The following is a 17,551-nucleotide window of genomic DNA, read 5'->3' as shown; positions in this document are numbered from 1 at the left end:
TTTGTTTATTCTTAACCATCAAAAGCTATGTCATTGTTTTGTTATTTTTATAAAGACTCAACAGGAGAGAATTTAAGTGGGTTGGAAAGATGTCTCCCCAGTTAAGAGCACTTGTCATTCCTGCAGAGGACCTGGGTTCGGTTCCCAGGACCCACATGACACCCTCTACTGGCCTCTACCAGCATCAGGCACACACGTGCTGCACAGATGGATGTGTAGGTAAAACACTCATACGTTTTCAAAAAATAATAATAATAACTGAATCAGACATTGGTGGCACATGCCTTTAATCCCAGCCCTGGGGAGGCAGAGACAGGCAGATCTCTGTGAGTTGGAGACCAAGCCTGGTCTACAGAGCAAGTTCCAGGAGAGGCTCCAAAACAATACAGAGAAACCCTGTCTCGAAAAACCAAAAATAAATAAAATAATAATAATAATAACTGAAGTAAATGCCAGTGGGGAAATCCATTAGCAATGGGAGCAACAATATCGCATTGCTTACCCAGCTGAAATCTAACTTCAAACCCAGCACTTGCTAAACACCAAGCACTGTTTTAGGACGGTCACCTGTGTTGTCGTTCACTTAATCCTCTTGAGTTTATGAGGGAAAGGGTACCATTCTGTCCATCTATAGAGGAGAGCATAGGAAGAGTCTTGGCTCTCCCAGTGACACCGTGATCCATCCCAACAAACACCCAAACCCAGCATCAGAGGGACTGAGAATGACCAGCAGATGTCATGCCTTCCCTTCCACAGGCAAGGGATTCCCCACGCTCCCCATGCAGGAATGTGGGACCCACTTCTATACAGCCCCTAGTTCCTCTAGTTCCCACAATCCTATAGTCCAGAGCAGACACCCCTCTGGCTCCTCCCCTCAGCTCACCCAGCTGAACTCACCCAAATGGGTTAGGATCCGGCCCTGAATGAGGATAGCCACTCACTGCCCATCTGGAAACAATAGAGACTTCTCCAAAGATCCAGTGCGTGAGGAACATGAGGCTCCCAAAGGCGGCACCTGGTAACAGCCAGCCAGATCGAGAGGCCACGCCCTTGGTGACCTCGCTGGACTTCTTCCCCTCAGAGACACTGAAGTCGCCATCTACAATTTAAAAAGAAAAGAAAAGAGGGAAAGAGGGGCAAAGGGCACGCGGCCTCTTTTCCTCTGAGACTCAGTAGTTGGTAAAACCGCAGAAGGGTTCTAACTTCATGTGAAGGTAACATAGTGAGAGAAATGTGGGCGTGGGGGGGGTTATCTCGAGAGAACAAGTGTTAGCAACTTGAATGCAACATTCCAGCACCAAAGACTGCTTTCTCTTGAGAGAACAGGGTCTCGTCGAACACTCTAAGTACCCGAATCATGACTGTGGGTCGATGAGCCTCGGCTGTGTGAGCCGCCATCTACAAGACTCGCTTCGTCTTTCCCGACTCTGAGGTCTGCAGTGTCACTAATTGGTCCACGCTCACCCAGCCAATAAAGAAACTGGCACTGACACTAAGTGTCGCGCTTGCCTACTCAGGAGTGCTGATTAGGAGTCACAACTTCACACACTGAATTGGGGCCATACGAGAAAATATTGGCAGGAGAGTCTTTGGATCCACGCAAAGAGACAACTAGAGAGATGCTTTGCAACTCCATGAAGGCTTCTACGGGACAGAAGGCAGCCCTGGGGTCTGCCTCTGTGACTAGTGGCCTGATTTTACTGAGAAGAGGAAAGTTATTATGACAAGAGCAAGGTCAGAGGAAGGAGTGGGCCGACAGCTAAGGGGAGGGAAAAGGGTGGGAGAGGATGGTGAGGACAGAGAGAGGTCAAGGATCAAGCTGAGAGTCCAGAGAAAGGGGATCATCTAAGCTCTATTTATTGAATAAACGGCAGTCAGCTGGGGTGTCTCCAGCCCCTAAGACCCAGCACATCTTCAAATGGAAAGGCAAGGAACACCTGCTGTGTTCAGATACTGGAAGGGTCCGAGGTTTGGAAATGATGACACAGAGCAGATGGACGCTGAGAAAGGCATCCCATCCCACCCCAAGCAGAGAAGCAGAGACAAAGACGGGCGTGAACTGAGTTGAGTACAAGATCTGCTTGAGTCCTCCATGGACACATGGGTGCATCCCGCCCACGGTTCCCTCCACGCTTTCTGTCAGCCATGTCTGCATTGCCAAGGAACCCAGGTCATCTGCCTACATAACAGCCCATTGCTGTGTCCATCACTGCTCAACAAGAGGAAAGCTGAAATGGAGCTACAGTGCAGAAAGCTATTTTTACAAGTTGTCTTGGGGCTAAGGGTTTACTCTACTCATTTGGTAGAGTGCTTGCCTAGCATGAAGGAGGCTCTGGATTTGATTCCCAGCACCTCCAGAAAGTTCATTTTTTCAGATGTGCTATTGCATAGGGGAGAGAAACGCAGATGCCCCCCCCCCCGAGAGAAGATCCCCAGACAAACATTCCGCACCCTCACCTGTGCCAATGCGGTCAAACACAGCTATGGCACTCAACGTCAGTATCACTCGGTTGGACATCTGGTAACTCCAAATCGGGTTTAATGATGTGTACCATATGCGGAGGACAACAAGAAGCATGTGACCCAAAATGAATCCCCAGATTTTGAGGTACCTGGAAGTGAGAGTCATTTATTGAAGACTTTAAGTGTGGATTCAATGTACTACATCCACTGTGGATTTCTTCCACATAGTGTGGATCTCTAACTGTGTTGCTGGTAGTCTTCAGTGAGCAATGTCCCTGATTTAGCCTTTGTAGCATCCGGTACCTACCATGCAACTTGCAGTCACTTTTCAAGCAAAACATTTTATTAATTATTTGGGAATTCCATACAATACACCCAGTAACACTTGCTTTCCATTCCTCCCAGGTCCACCCTCCCACCCGTGCGCCCCCTCCAAAAGAAAACCACCAAGACCAATTTCTGTTGCCCATGGGATCAGTGAGATGCCTTAGCAAGTTAAGGCACTTGCTGCCAAACCTGGCCACCTGAGTTTGATTCCCTGGGACCCACGTGGTGAAAGGAGAGAGCCAACTACAGAAAGCTGTCCTTTGGACTACAAACACAAACACACACACTAAAAACTTAGAAAATAAATAAATCTAATTTTTTCAAATGTTTAAACTTTATTGGGACTGAAGTACAGCAAAATAACAGGGGGACTATAAAATAAACACAATGGCTGGCTTCAGTTCCTAGTACCAAGAAAGCAAAATAAGATTGATGGCAAGTATTTCCACCTTGACTTTCTGAAGAGGAAAGGGGACTTGTACAAGGCCCCATGAAAGGGAAAACTGCTCTGAAACCAGTGACCAGACTTCCCTCTCGGAACTGGCCGTACCTGTTTGTCTATAGGCACGTGAGCCGTGAGTCATACCTTTGCCGTCCACTTCCTGACCACCAGGTCACAGTTTGCACTATCAGTGAAGAGGACACGCCAAGTGCAAGGATCACCAGTCGAAGCTTGGCGTTCGGAGCCTCAAAGGAGGCTATGCTGCCTACAAACAAAGAAGGGAGAAATGAACGAGCACGCATGCCCTCGCACCTGACAGCCTGCGTTTGATAAGCACGGCGTCTGGTCCCGTCTTTACCCTGAAGAAGATAGAATTAACAGACACCCATACACATACTTTATTTGTATTCGTTTAGGTAAGATTTTCACATAAGGTTCTTCATGTTAAGAGTATACAACTTAATAGGTTTTTGGTACATTCACAAAGTTGTCATCTATCCCTTCTAATTCCAGAACACTCTCTCCACCCCCAAAAGAATTCCCCTTCTCATCAGCATCACTGCTCTTCCAGGCCTACACTCCTCGCAATCATTAACCTGTCTCCATGGATTTTTTTTTTCCTATCTGGGGAATTTCACATAAGTAGAATCTTACAGTATATATCCTTTGTGGCTGGCTTCTTTCTCTCTGCATAATGCTTTCAAGGTATATCCATATTGTCGCCTAGATCAGTCCTTCACTCTTTTATGGCTAAATAATATTCCATTGCATAAATAAACTCTATTTTGTTTATCCATTGTCAGGTAATAGGCACTTGGTTGCGTCTATGTCTGAACTTTGGTGAATAACGCTGCTATGAACACAAGTTTCTGTATGAACATGTGCATGCATTTTTCTAGAGTATATGACAAGTTGTAGAGCTCTGCTTAATACCCAAGGCCCTGCCAAACAGTTTCCCAGAGCAGCTATGCCCCTTTACATTGCTTGCACTTCCATCAATAACAAGGGAAAACCCAGCTGCTCCACATTTTTTTGCCAGGACTTGGTATTGTCTTTTTTATTTTAGCTATCCAAATGAGCCAGACTAATCCAGGTCAATGAGTGTAAATTCATTTCATAGTTAATTGCATGATGATTGATTCAAGTACCTGAGGTGCCAGAGGTGACATTGCATGTAACAGACAGGGGGATTTCAAGTGAATTGCAGCCCACTGCCACCTCTATGGTGCGTCCAATGTCCATCGGTCACCAGGAGCAGCACTTGGCCAAGATGCCCTCTTCCTCCTCAACTCTGAGTGACTTCCCTTTCTACCCATTTCTATAGTTCTTCCGCTCAGGGAGCTGGGTTTCATGAAGGAAGATGGTTAGCAGAAGTAACACCAGGAGTGTCATTACTAGGTGTTGTGATTGCCAATATTGGTTGTCAACATCACAGCGTCTACAATAACCTAAGAAAAAAACTCCAAGGCATGTCTGTGAAGAGGGTTTTCTCTTTTGTTTTGGTTTGGATTGGTTTGGCTTGGCTTGGTTTTTCAAGACAGGGTTTCTCTGTGTAGCTTCGGAGCCTGTTCTGGAACTCATTTTGTAGACCAGGCTGGCCTTGAATTCTCAGAGATCCGCATGCCTCTGCCTCCCGAGTGCTGGGATTAAAGGTGTGCTCCACCACCACCCAGCCTGTGAGGGAGTTTCTACGGTGGATTAATTGTGTCGGAACTCACCTTCACATGGCCAGGTGTCTCACTTTCCTTGTCATGGTGGATTGTGTCTCCACACCGGGATCCAAACCAGCATTCTTTACCTTAGGCTGCCTTTTTAGGTATTTCAACACAGCAATAAAGACCCAGATACAAGGACTGTATCCAGACTTACTGTACCACAGTGTCACAGAGAAAATCCTGCCACAGAAGCCAACTTGGAATGTGATGAGAAACCAAGACTTGCAAGGCTAGGGTTGCATGACTCATCTACAGAAACCAAAAGCCAGCTGCAATGCCAATCAAGCAATTTGTGCAGACAGTACCAGGCAGGTAGCTTCATTTCCATCACCCACAGCTGGCCATTTCTGATGGACACCATCCTCGTAAAGTGTCCAGGAGTCGTTCCCCACTATTACTCTGAACCCTAGCTCTAAAAGTACACCTTCATGGGGATCACAGAACTCTCTGCACTGTGCTCCACCTCCTTCAGGGATAGGGAGAGCAAAGGGCGGGTCTGCTTTCCTAGGGACTCCAACCAAACACTGCTCCTGCAAATGTGACATATCAATTTCCAGACAGATCTGCCTGGGGTAGCTCACCAAAAAATGCTATAAGGAAAGCGCCAGGAGGGTAAGAGGTCCAGACTTTCAGCTACAACTCCAAGCAGATTTGAGCTCGTATTTTTCCTTTTTAAATCTATTAATAATACTCCCTCTCTGTAGCTGCATAATAGTCTAAGTTTCATAATCACTGCTTATTTAATCAATCTTTTAGAGATGACATTTGGGTCATTTCTGTACTACCATTGTAAATGTCCCTGCAATGATTCTCATGTTCAACATATCATGTATATGTGGAGGTATCTGTAGGACACAGTCCCGGAAGTGGGGTTGCTGAGGGAAAGGCTCTGTGCTGCTAAGTTGATCTCCCTAAAGTTTGTGCTGATTTACATACCTGCTAGCCATGCTTGGGCACCTGTCTTCTCACTCTTACAATGTAGCATAATATTTTTTTCCTCTGCCAATCCATTCGTGAAGCCATAAATATGTATGCCTCAATCACTGAACTGAACCCAAGGAACCCAGTGACAGAGAGAGAGGAGTGATGAGCAAATTGGCAAAGAATGGGCTGGCAAAACCAGCAGAGACAGCTGATCTGAACAGGGGAGAGCTCTTGGACCCCAGACCGACAGTGGGGAGGCCAGCATGGGACTGATCTGGACCCCCCAAATGTGAGTGTCAGCGAGAAGGCCTGGGCAACCTATGGGGCCCTGAGCTGTGGATCAGTGTCTATCCCTGGAATACAAACAGTCTTCGTGTGCCTATAGCACAAAGAGGGATGCTCTCTCAGCCTGGACTCTTAGGGGAGTGCCTGGACCCTACCCAGAGTAAAATGACAGACTCTAGATATCCCCTATGTGGAAGGATTTGGCAATAGGGTGGGAGGGTGGGGGGGAAGGGGAGTGCGGGAGGAGGGGAAGGAGAGGGAACTGGGATTGACATGTAAAACAAGCTATTTAAAATTAAAATAAAAAATGATAAAAAATATGTATGCCTCATTTATGCTGTGTGAGCTTTGTTATTTAAAAATTCTTGGGGCTGGAGAGATGGCTCAGAGGTTAAGAGCACTGCCTGCTCTTCCAGAGGTCCTGAGTTCAATTCCCAGTAACCACATGGTGGCTCACAACCATCTGCAATTCAGTCTGGTGGCCTCTTCTGATATGTAGGCAGAACATTGTATCCATAATAAATAAATAAATCTTATAAAAAGATGATATATATTTTTAAAAATTCTTATTACGTTTATTGTGTGTGAGAGTGTGTGAGCATATGTCTGCTCGTACGAGGGAATGCCATGTATAGAGGTGAAAGGACAACCTGTGGGCATTGTTTCTCTTTCCATTACATGGGATGCAGGGAAAGAACTCAGTTCACCAGGCTTGACAGCAAATGCCCTTACCTACTGAATCATTCTGAAAGCCCAATTTTATTGTATTTTAAAGAACTAATTGTATCTCCTTTCCAGGGACTGCATATATCTTCTGCTGGTTTTCTAGTTCATGTTTGGTCTTTCATTTTTGGTTTATTGAAACTGTTTGGAAATCAGCCCTTTGAGTAACGACATTTCATATAGTTTTCAACCACTGTTTGGTTGCCTACTGTGATGTTTCAGATGCATAACTCTCATTTCTTATGCGGTACCATTGGGACACTTTCTCATCACTTCTAAGTCTTGTCATAGTTGGCCTGTTTCCCAGTGTGCCTTTCTCTGCCTTATTCCAGTGAATGTTATATTTTTCCAGTCAGGCAGGGATGTTAAGGAGAAAAAAAGGATTTACTCTGTACAGTTTTCATTTCACGACATTTTTTTTCCTGAGGGGATAGTAAGAAACCGGTGATTTTTGAAAGTTAACCATTCCCCACACAGCGAACAGTCTACACCGTTTTGCTTTTGATTAACAGACGAATCTCAGATGCTGAGATCTTACCTACAGTGATGATCCTCAGCAGGGAGAGAGCCCACTTTTTATTCACCAGTTTCCAGAATGGAGGAATCATTAAGAGTACCGGGGAGAGCGAGGCCACGCCAAACAACTCCAGTCCCGTGAGCTCCAGCGTTTGCAGGGGAAAGTAGTAGATCATGGGTCCCAGCCCATGGTAGAGAGACCACGAGACATAGCCTATGAGAGATGTTTAAGAGAGAAGGTGACTTTGCCATTGGCCCTGTCAGCAGCCTGCCCCTCCACTCTGCTCTGGGTCTCAGCTGGCTGTTGGTGGCAGACTCCTTCCCCTACCCAGCAGGTGGGGTGGAGAGTGCCTGTTGTGAATCTGCCATCATCTCTTGTTTGCTCCCATAATCATGTAGACATGCCACCATGCCTATGCCTGCAGACAATCCCTTTGTTAAGATTGTCATAGTTGGATCATCTGATATGAAACTGGTTCCTGTCAGGACTCTGATGATAAAATTTTCTTAACCCAATTTAGCCCATACATATGCAATGAGAAATATAAAACTAAAGAAGCAATATTCCTTCCACCTACCCCAAACTACACCCCTATAGCCTCGTCTGCAGGCAACAGATTTTTCTTGTGAGCAGATCATTCTAGACCAGCCCTTACTGGGCAGGGCTGGGGAGGTAAAAGACTGAATCACAGGTACCTCTGTGGGCACAGGCTGTGTGATCTTAAGCAATAGCGATAATTAAGGCAGTGGCACTTGCCATATACCAAGCTGAGCTGCTTTTTGCGGGTTTTGTTTTCGTTTGTTGACTGGTTGGTTTTGAGACAGGGTTTCTCTGTATAACAGTCCTAGCTGTCCTGGAACTCGCTTTTTAGACCAGGCTGACCTCAAACCCACACAGCCTGCCTCTGCTGGAATGAAAGGCGTGTGCCACCACGTCTGGCTTGAGCTGTATCTTGTTCCTCATACAACCCGTATCCTATGGGCGGTTGTATACACCTTATACTCTCTCACACCAGAGCCGAAACAATCGGGTCAAAACACAGCAACATAAACTCCTGAGAACCAGAAAGTTCAGTGATTCTCTGGCTTTAGATCCCCAGCAGCTTGCCTCTGAGAACTGTTAGCCAGCACACATAACTTACAATCTGCAGGAATCACACCACCTAAGGTTCTCAGAATGAGATCAAGCCTCCCGGAGGAACTCAGCGTGAGTCATTTCACACCTCCCACTTTACAAGGCACAGAGGGAGGCAGAAAAACGAGAGTTTCAGTCTCCTGAGAACAAGCTGCTCCCAGAAACTCTAGCTCTCAGAAGAGCGCCCTCCACCGGCCAGAAGGATGCATGCTTCAAAAACGAACTGCAAGACCTAACCATGTTCCAAAAGTTTCCCTGAGAACCCATGAGTTAAGAATCCACAGAGCCAGAACACTAAATCTTCAGTACTTCGTGCAAAACTGCTACATGAGCCCAGGAGACTAGAAACACACGCTTTGTTTTTTCTTTTACAAACACACTGGTGTACTCGCAACTGCCAAGACCACTTGAGCAGGGAGCCAAGGCCAAAGACTGCATTTACCCCGGATGCTCACCTACAGCCCCTGGGGAACACAGGTGCCCTTTCCTTGGGAAAGCTAAGCCCAGTACTAAACTATATTGAGGTAAACGTAAAGATCACGGTCCGGGGCTGCACGGAGAACTCTCCATGCCACGCCAGGGCGGTGTGGGAGCTGCGGAACCCGGGCCTGGGTACCTCCATCTGAATCTGGTCTCCCTTCCTTTCCACCCAGGGCGTGATATGCATCTCCATTGTCGGCGCCGGGCCGGCCGGGAACAAGCCCAGTAAGCGTGCACCAGGACGGCCTCGACTTACCCAGAAGAGTCTCCAGGGCGATTGCTTTCCACAGGCCTGGCATAGCTGCCGCTACCTGGAAAACCCCACCGACCGTCCCTCCAGCGCTCCCTGCGGGGTCCGCCCGGTCTGCCTGCTCGGTGTCTCCGAGTGGCTCGCGGGTCTGAGGCGGCTGCAGGAGCCCAGGCAGGGTGCGGCACCTCCTCCCTGGCACACCTGTGCGCCGCCGCGCAGACGCCACCTGTGCTTTCAGCGCTGCTGGGGACACGCCACCCCAGTGCAACCTGTGCGCTCCAAACCCACCATCCATTCCGAACCAAATCTGCTGGTCCGCATCCCACCCCCATCCCACCAGAGAATGCCTGGGTGATGGAGCAGTTTCCGGGCCCGGAGGAAGGCAACAACCTAGATCGGTGACGCCATCGTTTCCTACAAGCCCGCCTGGTCTGGGGGCGCAGAGCAGTTGGTAGAGCAATTGCTTCGCATGCACCACACTTTGGACTCATCCTCTGTGCTCTACAGACAGGGAGTGGTGGTGTAGCCTTGAAACCCGAGCATTTAGGAGATGGAGTCCAAAGAATCACGAGTTCAAGGTCATCCTCCACTTTGTTGATACGCAGGTTAGATTCCCAGATGCTGCAGCTTGAGTCCGAGAAGAGAGTGGGAAACCCACCCCGAAGCTCGGAGCAGTGCGAACCTCCATCTTTTTCAGACCAAAGTGACTGCATTCCAGCCATCTGACCCCATTACCTGTTTTGTTTTTGTTGTTGTTTTGGTTTGGTTTGGTTTGATTTGTTTTTTTTTTTTCTTTGATAGTAAACACAACTCAGGAACTGACAGTTGTATCCCAGGGGAAAAAATGAGAAAAGTTCCAAATGGAGCAGGTAAACTATGATGAGGTGCCTAAAATTTAGAAGAGAAACGGCTTCAAATGGCCATTGTTACAAGTCCACAGCAGCTTTGAACTAAGGGTAACTTATCGCTTATGAACACACAGAGATCGCTGGATAAGTTAATGGAATAGATAGAACCTCTGGAAACCTCTCTCATTTGGCACCATGATTTTTCATAACCTTGACAAGGCAGTTACACAGGACAGAGATGTTTTCCAGCCAATGACCACAGGACAACTAACCACCCATGTAGGAAAGGACGAAGCTGAGCCTCTACTTTGTACCATACCAAGGCCAACTCATACAGGCTCAAAGACAAGAGGTGTTTGAAAAAGAGTGCCTCCCACAGGCACGGGTATTTGAATACTTGTTCACAAGTTGGTGGAGCGGTTGGGGGAAATGGTATAGTCTCACTGGGGGTGGGCTTTCAGGGCTCATAGTCTCTCCCGACTTCCAGATTGCTCTCTCTACTTCAAGTTTTCTGCTAAAGACACGATATCTGGATTTTCCATTCTGGCTTCCCTGCCATGCCTCCTCCTCCATGCTGGACTCTTGCTCTGGAACTCTAAACCCCAATAATGAACTCTTCCCGTAAGTTTCCATGGTCATGGTCCATTTCCATGGTCACAGCCACAAAAAACGTACCTAATACAAAGATCAAAAAGTGGATCAAGCCGTGAATCCTTTTAAAGAAAGTGAATTCTAATGGTTTTTCACTTTCAGGCAACAGAGGAATAATACTGATGATGTCCTTTGAGAGTAAAAGCTTTTATCCAGGTGCAGTAGTGTGCATCTGTGGTGGGGAGGCAGCTAGGGAGGCCAAAGGGACGATCATCAACCCAGGAGGTCCAGCTGGCCTTTGTAACAAGGCAAACCTTCATCTCAAAAATAAATAAAGATAAACCAACAAAAAATAGAAATATTTTTTGCTTCAAAGGACTGAAAAGGTGGCTCAATGGATCCAGAGTCTTATCATTGGGCTTGACCACCGGAGGCCATCTTTGTGACACACATCATAGAAGAAGAAGAAAACTCAATCTTAAAAGTTGTCCTCTGACCTCCACACACTGTGAGAGAGAGAGAGAGAGAGAGAGAGAGAGAGAGAGAGAGAGAGAGCGCTTTGAAGAAAGAGAAAAGAGAGCTGAGTGTGACTTAATGATAAAGCTTGTCCTTGGCATACCCCAGGTCCTGAGTTCAAACCCCTGCAAGTACACACACAGACACACCTGGGTTCGGGTGGATAACCAGACAGAGAGAAATGTTCCCAGGCCATGTGTGTTCCAGTTGCCTAGTTCCTTCTCCACCTGCAGAGGTGTTTCCCCTGTGTCCTCCTTCTGTCTCACGGAAAGCTATCTGCAGGTTGTTCTATTCCAGATAGTTTGCATAGATAGACTCATACAATGAGCATGCAGCCTTCCACCTCCACCAGAAGCCCTTGGGCAGTGGAGTGAAAATACAGCGCAGCTTTAGAAAAGCTATTGGTGGTATTGATTGCTGGAAAACAAATGGGGAGTGCTGGACGATCTCTTTTTGCCCTTCCATGTTGACGTCTTATGATCCTGCACAGAGATGGCATCTCTTAGAAAACAGGCGATGGACTAGGTGCTGAGTTTTCCTCGAGGGTGTAATTGTGTCAGTCTGTAAATGCGTTGCATCTCAAGGCAGCGATTCTGAATGATCCATTCCTCTGTTGCAGCATGGGAAACGGCCAGCACATGGCAAGCAAAGGCTGAGCTTTCTTCCCTGTAGTTCTGCAGACATCCACCCCCAGAACGCTCTCAGGGTTGGGTTCAAGGTCTTCTCCAGTAATGGCTGGATTCAGAGCTAGGCAGAGGGGGTGCTAGTCTTAAAAAGACATGAAACACTGGTACATGCTCCAACAAGGATGAATCTGGAAAGTATCACACTAAGTATAAGAAGCCAAACACGCCAGGTGGTGGTAGTGCACGCCTTAATCTCAGCACTCAGGAGGCAGAGGTCTCTGTGAGTTTGAGCCTGGTCTACAAAGGGAGTTCCAGGACAGCCAGGGCTACACAGAGAAACCCTGTATTAAAAAGAAAAACAAACAAAAAAAAAAGAAGTGGGGGGGGGCCGACAATCTCTGAACTTAGAGATGGTGGTACATACCTTTAATCTCAGCACTTGGGAATCAGAAGCAGGTGGATTCTGTGAGTTCAAGACCAGCCTGGTCTACAGAACAAGTTCCAGGACAGGCTCCAAAGGTACAGAGAAACCCCGTCTTGAAAGAAGAAGAAGAAGAAGAAGAAGAAGAAGAAGAAGAAGAAGAAGAAGAAGAAGAAGAAGAGGAGGAGGAGGAGGAGGAGGAGGAGGAGGAGGAGGAGGAGGAGGAGGAGGAGGAGGAGGAGGAGGAGGAGGAGGAGGAGGAGGAGGAGGAGGAGGAGGAGGAGGAGGAGGAGGAAGATATGATTGCACCTGGGCTCCCTTATATGAGCTATCCAGAGAAGGGAACCCCATAAAGGCAGAAAGCACTGTTGTGGTAAATGAGATCTATGAAAAGGGGAGATTGGGAAGTAACTGCTTATAGGCAAGTCTTTTCTTTTAGGGGGTAATGAAAATATTTTGGAGTTAGACATAACAAGTAGACAAGGCATTTGACTTTACTCTTTGAGAAGATAAATTTAAAAGTATGCTAATTTTGCCTCAATTGAAAAACGATCAGACACCTGTTGTCCTGCCTGTATTTTAAAAAGTATCAGCAGGCTATAGTGGCACGTGTAATCCTGGCACTTGGGAGGTAGAAGGGAGGAAGGAAAGGAGTTCAGGCCCATCCTCGGCTGCATAGTGAGTTCAAAGCTAAACTGAGAAACATGAGACCTTAGAACTCAAGAGTTAAAAACCAACAACAACAAACGTCTAAGTTGAAGAAAGGAAATGAAAGAAGTTTCTCCAAAAAAAGGATGCACAGGAACCCAATGCGCACGAATGTTAAAGACAATCACATGGGGAAACCCACTTCCCACTCACTGTGGAATTCTGATTCAAAGAGAAAAAAGTCAGCTGGCGCCATATGATGGCGAGGATGTGGAGGCCATGAAACCTTTATGTTTTGCTGGAGGGGGTGGCAAGTGGCGCAGCCGTTTAGGAAAACTTTCTGTTGGTTCTTCAATCAAATACAGAGGAACTATGTGACCCAACCACTTCACTCCAAGGTACAAGGATGGGAGAGCAGTGGCCGTGTGCCAAACCCATGCACAGATGTTCACAGAATCGTTGCTTTGACAGCCCCAAATGGAAGCAATCCAAAGGCACAACCGCTGACTACAGTAGTATATCATACAATAGAACACTATTGAGCAGTGCAAAAGTATTGTTATGTACAACAGAATGGTTGAATCTTGAAACAGTGTTAAGAGCAAGAAGCCAGTCATTAAAAAAAAAAAAGTACAATTCCATCTATGAGAATGAATAGGCAAATTAAGGATGACTAAGATTAGCTTAGAAGCCACTCGGGGCTGTAGAGATAGGTGGAGAAGAAAATGGATTAGTGAGTCCAGTTTCTCACACAGCAGATGAAAATGTTCTAAAATTAGCTTGTGACCGGTAACTTCACAACTGTCAGTGTGCTGACAGTACCTCCCTGCGCACGTCAAGCTAAGCATGTGACTCGCATGATGAGAATGACATCTCCCAAAGGGGCTTTGGGTGGGGCTGCAGGCATTGAATGTCGGGCAGGCTCAGCAAATGAAGAACTACAGCAATCAAAGGCACCGCACCCTGTACTGTGCGTCTTGGTCCCCCTCCTCCTCCTCCCTCCCCCTCCCCCCCCCTTCCTGTCTGTTTCTCACTGCTCTGACAAGTACCTGGCAAACGAAACTGGGCAAAGGAAGGAAGGGTTTCCTGGGGCTGATGATTTGAAGTTGAGGGTACAGTCCACGATGGCGGGAAGGCATGGGTACGGTACTGTGCAGGTCTGCTGCATCCACAGTGAGGAAGCAGAAAGAAGCCAAAGTCAGTGCTCGGTTCCCTTTCTCCTTGTTATTTATTCACTTCAAAACCCAAGCCCAAGGGATGGCACCGCCCACCGGGTAGTTCTCCTCTCTCGCCAGTTAAACCTTCCTCGGAAACACCCTCAGAGACACACCTAGAGGTGTGCTTCCTGGGTGGCTCTAATTATCCAGTTTGGTTGACAATAATGATCAGTTTTCATATAAAACACACACACACACATCTAACTGGGAGCTCTGTCTGTGTGCACTTTGCTAGAGCTTCATAAAGTTTGTTTCTTTCTTATTCTCTGTTGTTATTGTTGTTACTAGTCTTTTGTTTCATTTCATTCTCTTTAACACTTCCATTGCAGCTCACCGCAAGCATGACTGGAAAAGGCAGTCTGTCTGTGAGTCCAGAAAGGGAATGTGATGTCTTTATTGAGAGTTCTTTTGAGGCTTAAATAGATAAGAAGCCGAGGCCTGCAGTGCAGCAGCTGTGGTGGTCACAGAATCCAGCATGTGGGGGATGGGTCTTGTGTTAAGCCGCCATGATGTTTGGCCTAGTGCACGGGAGGTCTTGGGACGAGTCTGTCAAGCTTTTCAATAGCATCTTTATCCTGCCCATATTTTAATTGCCTTCTGTAATTGGCTTTCCTCCAACTGCAGATTCCACAACAGCACTAAGAAGACCTGGAGGTGGTTACCATCAGCCCCACCCATCTCTGAAGAAAGAACAGGCAGTTGTCTTTCTGATTTTCCAGTCTGAGCCTTCGTGACATATGGTAGAAAGTTCCTAGTGGCTTCTGGAGCTTTCTCATGTCCCTTTAATAGGTAGTTGAGTTACTGTATCCACAGCAGGTTAATTATGAAGCTGCTTGTAATTTCCTTGCTAGGTATCATACATTAAATAGAGGGCTCGTATGAACTTTTAATTGCCTGGCTCTCCACCTCAGGCTTACTGCTATTTAACTACAGGGATTATACAATGTTTACACCCAACACACAGGATATGAATTACTCTGTCACTGATAGCAACCATGTTCAGCCCAGCCTGCACAATGTGATGTCAGCTTGCTGTCGCTGCTGCTACCTTGAGTTTCAGATTTATAGTTGGCTTGGCAAAGACCCTGCTAACTCACTTTTTGGTGGAACCTCTTTTTCACCCTGGAGCTGTCATTTGCATTCTTGTTGCCTGGAAATGAACAAGGCCCCTCCCAGCTGTGTCAGCTGTTACCTAGTCCTCTAGTTTGTAGAGCATGACCACATGATGTTCAGTCAGAACACAAGGAGACTATTTTTCTTTTTATCAGAAAACAAGGATCCCTGAGTTAACCCTGCGGTGCTGCGATAAAGATCTGGTCTCCTGGTGAGAATCAGAAGTGCTCTTCCTTAAAGAGGTGGCTGAGAAGAGCCCCCCACACCACCACCACCATGGCAGTCCAGACTCATTCACTTTCTGAGAGCACCTGCGCTACTTCAGGGAAAGATCATTTCCCACTCTGCGATGACTTACATCTGAGCCCATGTCCACCTCAGGTCAGATGCAGCAAAAGTCATCCCCGTGAGGTGGGGCCAGGTGAGAAAGCAGCCTCCTCCCGCGTATCTCATGGAGGCACCTGATGGGGGAGTCCTGTGTCAATAAAGCACGGTTGGCCAATAGGGAACCAAGATAGGAGGGACTAGGAGTCCAGCAGGACTCTGGGAAGAAGAAACACAGAGAGTCAAGATGTAACGCCATGGAGTAGGAAGCCCGGAAACCTCTCCGGTAAGAGAAATAGTTAGATTAACAATTATGGGGTAATTACTTAAGTCAGAGCTAGCCAGTAAGAAACAAGCAAGGCCAACAGCTTCATAATTAACAAAGCCTCCTGTGTGTTTATTTGGGACTGATGCGGCTCTAGAACCAGGCTGGCGGGAAGGTTTCTCTCAAAGAAAAGGTTTCTCTTTACAGGCACCACATGGTTTTCACTCCCAGTCAGCAAACCCGGGGGCTGGGGGCGCAGTACACAGTACACAGCCAGCACACAGCACTGATCGGCACGAAACAAGCCCTGGGTTCTGTCTCCACCACTGCCGAGGCTAGAGGGCGGGAGAGGCAGAGGAGAGAAAGGAAAATGAAAAGAGAAGAGAACAAGCAAACACTGCTCTAGCCTTCCCGGGTGGGGCAGTCCTGTGGCTTCAGATGTGTCCTCTAAGAGGTAGCCCAGTGGGCGGCCTTGTAGTCATGGAGACACACCCTTATGGTCGGTACTGAGACCCCATCCGCCTTTTGCCTCCCTCCTTCCCTTTGGCCACCTTGCATTCCAGCTGTCACCCCACAGGCCTGAAAGCCAGGGAGTCACCAATCTGTGGGCTCCATCCTCCCAGCAGTGAGCTCCCACAGACCTTTTCTCCCTGTAAGCCATTCTCTCCAGGATTTTGATACAGTAGCAGAAGAAAGGTGTCTCCCCAAAGACACAGAGAAGGTTTTGGAAAAAGAAAGGGTTCCACTACAGCTACTTCTCACAAGCACCTGCTGTTCCCTTTGCTCCAGCTCCATGCTGTTGGCAGTTATTTAATCATTACCTTTGAGTACTTGCCTTTATTTGGCTTGAGAATTTTTTATTTGCTGTTTGCCCAATAATATTGAGAGTGTTTTCTTATGGAGACAGATGATCCTTTTCCATATGATTTTTTTATTTTCTTTTAAAATATTTTATTTATTTATTGTGTATACAGTCTTATGACTACATGCCAGCCGAAGGCACCAGATCTCATTCAAGGTAGTTGTGAGCCACCGTGTGTTTTCCGGGAATTGAACTCAGGATCTCTGGAAGGACAGTCAGTGCTCTTTACCTCTGAGCCATCTCTCCAGCCCCTCCATACGATTTTTTTTAAAAGAATTATTTATTTGTTATGTACATAGTGTTCTGCCTGCATATATGTCTGCATGCCAGAAGAGGGCACCAGATTTCATTACAAATGGTTGTGAGCCACCATGTGGTTGCTGGGAATTGAACTCAGGACCTTTGACCTTTGGAAGAGCAGGCAGTGCTCTTAACCACTGAGTCATCTCTCCAAAACAAGAAAAGCATAAACCAAGCCAGATCTTTTTTTTTTTCCGAGACAGGGTTTCTCTGTGTAACCATGGCTGTCCTGGAACTTGCTCTGTAGACCAGGCTGGCCTCGAACTCACAGAGATCCACCTGCTTCTGCCTCCTGAGTGCCGGGATTAAAGGCGTGCACCACCGCCCGGCATTCCATATGATTTTTAATGCGCGTAGTAATTCCATGGCATAGTAATTTAATTTACTCAATAATTTAAATTAACATATAATTTACTCAATTACTCCCTTCCCTCACTTTGAAGTCCACTTACACAGTTCTGTTTATGGTGATACAATAAACAAACTTCCTAATTAGAGGACACCAACACTCTCTGTCATCATGATGATCACTCAAATCAAAATTCCCACATCTCCCACCT

At 46.9% G+C, this 17,551-nt stretch overlaps 1 protein-coding gene across 1 annotated transcript in view; it reads right to left on the bottom strand.

Annotated features, from left to right (window-relative positions):
• Nucleotides 1-9,452, bottom strand: part of Cwh43 (cell wall biogenesis 43 C-terminal homolog) — a 45,875-nt gene extending 36,423 nt beyond the window's left edge. Inside the window, exons 1-5 of the mRNA XM_040747191.1 lie at nucleotides 9,267-9,452; nucleotides 7,418-7,609; nucleotides 3,377-3,497; nucleotides 2,458-2,612; nucleotides 898-1,099 (exon numbers count right to left, since the gene is read on the bottom strand). Of these exons, the coding sequence (XP_040603125.1) occupies nucleotides 898-1,099; nucleotides 2,458-2,612; nucleotides 3,377-3,497; nucleotides 7,418-7,609; nucleotides 9,267-9,309 (713 nt within the window). The 5' untranslated portion in view covers nucleotides 9,310-9,452. The remainder of the gene's footprint in view (nucleotides 1-897; nucleotides 1,100-2,457; nucleotides 2,613-3,376; nucleotides 3,498-7,417; nucleotides 7,610-9,266) is intronic.
• Nucleotides 9,453-17,551: the final 8,099 nt, after the last annotated feature.

This window comes from Mesocricetus auratus, unplaced genomic scaffold (assembly GCF_017639785.1).
Source record: "Mesocricetus auratus isolate SY011 unplaced genomic scaffold, BCM_Maur_2.0 Super-Scaffold_100006, whole genome shotgun sequence".
NCBI lineage: Eukaryota > Metazoa > Chordata > Mammalia > Rodentia > Cricetidae > Mesocricetus > Mesocricetus auratus.
Note: the sequence above shows the minus strand (reverse complement) of the source record. Positions and strands in the feature narration are given on the sequence as shown.